The sequence below is a fragment of the Solanum dulcamara genome, chromosome 6, assembly GCF_947179165.1.
Source record: "Solanum dulcamara chromosome 6, daSolDulc1.2, whole genome shotgun sequence".
In the NCBI taxonomy this organism is placed as follows: Eukaryota; Viridiplantae; Streptophyta; class Magnoliopsida; order Solanales; family Solanaceae; genus Solanum; species Solanum dulcamara.
In genome coordinates, this window is record NC_077242.1 from 73097730 (window position 1) to 73101900 (window position 4171).

The window sequence follows — 4171 nt, forward strand, 5'->3', positions numbered from 1 at the left end:
TTTCCAGAATATTAATCCAATTAAATATAACATCTAGCATAAGTAACAATCCACATGATAAAAGTACTTCGTTTGTTCTGAACAAGGATGGTTAATTTCCTACACTCTCAGAGACAGAAAAGCTAAACCTCCCTCCTCTTTCCACTACATACTCTCCTCAACCATGATAGAGAAGCAGAATATAAACATTTAACAAAAACACTCTCACTTTCTCTTCTTAGCAGGTGGTTGATCCTCCTCTTCCTCCTCGTCTTCTTCCTCTTCCTCATCACCGTCGTCATCATCGTCATCGTCGTCATCACCCCCTTCATCACCATCGTCGTCGTCATCGTCGTCATCATCACTCCCTTCGTTGCCATTAGCCGCAGGATCCTCCTCAGGATCTCCTTCTTCTTCCTCGTCATCTCCCCCTTCACCTGAGAAATCTTCGTCGTTTGCATCATCGTCGTCATCCTGATCCTCAGCATCTCCATCGTCGTCTTCATTATCATCCTCTGTATCACTGCCATCTTTGTTCTCGGTACAAGCTTGGTTCTTTTGACTAAGAGCCTCAAAGGGAAACCTGAAATTGACATATTAGACTTGTTGCACGGAATTTCCAGTTCAGTGATACCAAGAATACAGGACAGACGAATATTACCTTCTATCGGGGCTTATCAACTCCGACAATGAAGAAATGCTTACGAACTCTGACGATGGAGCAATGGTTACCAACTCTGGCAATGGAGCACCATCCTTCAGCAAGCATCCTGCCTGAAATCCAAAATTTGAGTAACATCAAGTCACCAATCAGTGCACCGTAAGCTAAATGACATGTAGCAGAGAACAGGAAGTTTCACAGTATTGAATGAAAAACAAATGCAATTATTCTTAACGAGCCAGAACGACCGGAATTCAAGGTAAAAGCCAAACGTAAATTAAATCTTCAAAGCTAGTGAGTGCAAATACATAAACAATTATGCTTCAAAAAAGGCACAAAACATAGGAAATGCCTACATACATAAAAACTCTTTAGCATTAGCATTTGCGGCTGTGATAAACATCACGAAAAGAAGATGACTCATCACAATAAAACATGAAGCTCTCTTCAAACAAACAGTTCCAAGCCAGAATAATTACGAATGGCAAAACAAGATCCAGTAAAATGTCACAAATAGCAGAAAATAGAACCAGAAAACGATATGTAGATGGCAAATTTCGATGTTCCAAATGTTAGTAGACCAGCAAATAGTAGACCGTCAACCCATGTTCAAATTTTCATCTCCAAACATTGTAGACCAGCAAGGTTAGAAGTTTTCATAACATTAACAGCCTCACCATAAGCAAGGTTCACAAGATTCAACATGGGATTAGCCTTTTGTTAATAGCTTCACGTACCTGTCCTTCACAATCCTCTACTTTTTTGACTACTGAAATATCATGACGAGGGGAAATTGCTTGTGGTAACAGCCCTGGATTACCTCTAAGATAAGGCCTTAATGGAACTTTTGTAAGCTCTGCTCGTACTGACATGACCAGACATGTCATCATGAAGGAGAAGAAAACATGGAGGGACATGGCGTATTTTGACACCATTTTCACTTATAGAACTAGTGAAGATATTTTTCACTATGGGGCTTAAATACACAAGATTCACATCAACAAGGGGGGAAGTAGTTACAATTGCTTGAATTTGGCATTGACATTCAATGCCGGTTAAAGAATACGTTACTTCATATTTGAGACATTTATTAGTCTACTAACTGAAATACAAGAAACACCTTTGTTAATGAAACAGTTTCAACATTCATGTACGGAATAAATTATGGTTTTACAAGTTGATCTTTTGATAATAAGAGCCAAACAGGCTGCAAGATCTGACTATTAAGTATAACAACAACAACATAAGGGTAAAGAGATTGATTCCAATAGATCCTCGGCAAGATCTGACTATTAAGTGTATAAGCAAAAGTTTTCTCCACCTAATTAACTAAATCTAGACAATCTAAAGGTGAAGGTCTGAAAAACCACAATCTCAAATATAGCATGTCAACAAAAATAACATGTAAAACTGAAGCAAATACAGTAGCAAAGAAGCCATACTGAAAACAATGAAGAATAAAACAGTAGCATAACAAGCACTAACATGAAGAAAATAAACTGAATTCTCCAGTAAGTAGTTACTTAAAAAAGAACACAGTCCATATACAAAACTTCAAGAACACAATAACAAGCACATAAAACTAGAAATTCAAATGAAACAACTAAATTATCAACTATGAAGCCACAATTACCCCTACAAAGAACAAAAAAAACTGACCCCAAAGAGCAAGAACATATTTTGGTCAGTGGGGTTGGACTCAAATACAAAACCACACTCAACAGAAGCAAAAAAAGAGCAAGAAAACTAAAACCCACAACATAAAAATCAAAACTTTTCAAGAAAACAAAAGGGGAAAAGTGTGTTATTATACCACTATGAGCAGAGAAGCAACAGATCTCTGAGTAACCAAAAGGGTCTCAGCAACAACAGCTTCAAGAACAGAGTTTACCATTATTTTCCCAAAAGCTGCAACATCAGAGCTGAAACTATTCACCTCCATTTCCCCCCCAGCCCCCCAAAAAACCCCAAAATTTCTCTTTTTTTTTGGTGAGAAAAGAGAAACAAGAAAGAGAGTAAAAGAGAAACAAACTACAATTTTGTAAAGAGTAAGTTGAAAGATTTGGTAGAGAGATGAGGAGAGAGTTTTCTGGGTTAGGGTTGGCTTTGAGGGTACTGTCCCCACATTGGGTGCTGGGGTGGGGTGACTTGGGGGTTGGGGTGATAGGTACAAGAAAAATTGGGAGGGTTTTTGGCAAAGGGTTTTTGTGGGCGTGTGAATACAAATTTTGTCGTTTTGTTGGGGGCAAAGTAAACTACAAAGTAGGGTGGACCTTATACGGTATTGAAAAGTGTGGTTCGATAATTTTGGTTTACGAGGTATAGAAGATGTATAGAGATATTCTTCTTGTAACTAGTTGATTGTTGAAGGCCTAATATTCACAATATTCTTTTTGAGAAGTGATTGTGTTGAATTAGGAGCTATTTAGGTGTATTGATTTTGTGTGTTAATGGTAATTTACAGTTGTTATTCAAAAAAATAAATTAGGTTTGCGATTTATAAAAATATTATATCATTATTATATTAAATTAATTTGGTATGCTTTAGTATTTTAAAATTTGATTTCAATATTTTGTGGTACGATAAATTGGTGATCATAGTTTGGTCAACTTCAACTTACATATATTCGTATAATAAAGAATTATAACTTTGATTTTTTAAAAAACGTCTCAATTGTATTATATTAATATCTTACACATGTAAAAATATTCAACATAAAGTACAAACAATTATCTTTGTTAATCAATTACCCAAAAAAAATAATTTAAATTAAGATAGAGTAGTCAAAGTTTCAACATCTAAATAACCAACATGGATTATGATGCAGTGGTGAAACTGTTTCACCCTTAACCAGAGGTCTCGGGTTTGAGCCCTAGAAATGGAAAAAATCTTATTGGGAGCCCACTCTCGAATGGGCCCTGCAGTGTGCGATAAGAATTTAGTCGGGGCTTCGGACGCTTGATGAAAAAACAAAAATAAAATAATATATATACATATATATATATAGAGAGAGAGAGAGAGAGAATTTTCTATGTAACTATATACTTTGATACGATTTTTAATATTTCGATATTTTATTTTATAAATACTATACGAATATCAAACTTTTTAAAAATGCATAAATACAATACAAAACACAATAATATCCAAATCTCGGTGTTAAATTTTTTTATTTTGGTATGGCATTTGCTATCTCCCATACCATGTCCCACCCCACCCCACCCCACTACAAAGGGATAGTTCGGTATAAGGGATGTGATAAATAAGGATATTTCTCAAAATATTCTATGAGATTTCTCACTATTTTAGTATAAACTAGTTTATGTGTTTTGTATGTATGTATTGCGTTAATCAATAAAATTATATATGAGAAGAATAAAATTATTAAAAAATAACAATTGACGTTAAAATTAATGTTATATCTATCTAAATGACAAGAAATTCATATACAAAGGTTAAAAAGTTATTTAAAAAACTTGAACCACCTTCTTTAATATTTTTTATTTTTTATTTATTTTTTAAAATAAGAT

The 4171-nt window shown here is 34.7% G+C and overlaps 1 protein-coding gene across 1 annotated transcript; it reads right to left on the minus strand.

Moving 5' to 3' along the window:
• LOC129891444 (nuclear polyadenylated RNA-binding protein 3-like) lies at nucleotides 1–2710 on the minus strand. Its single transcript, XM_055966814.1, has 3 exons — nucleotides 2454–2710; nucleotides 641–753; nucleotides 1–562 (listed from the first exon to the last, which is right to left on the minus strand). The coding sequence occupies exons 1-3, from the start codon at nucleotides 2580–2582 to the stop codon at nucleotides 205–207; spliced, it is 600 nt and encodes a 199-aa protein (XP_055822789.1). The 5' UTR covers nucleotides 2583–2710; the 3' UTR covers nucleotides 1–204.
• Nucleotides 2711–4171: the final 1461 nt, after the last annotated feature.

Coding starts and splice junctions, on each gene's coding strand:
- LOC129891444 (XM_055966814.1), bottom strand. CDS start 2,582: ATGGAGGTGAATAGTTTCAGCTCTGATGTTGCAGCTTTTGGGAAAATA. Junction 754..2,453: donor TTGCTTCTCTGCTCATAGTG/GTATAATAACAC, acceptor TTTGGATTTCAG/GCAGGATGCTTGCTGAAGGA. Junction 563..640: donor TTGATAAGCCCCGATAGAAG/GTAATATTCGTC, acceptor TGTCAATTTCAG/GTTTCCCTTTGAGGCTCTTA.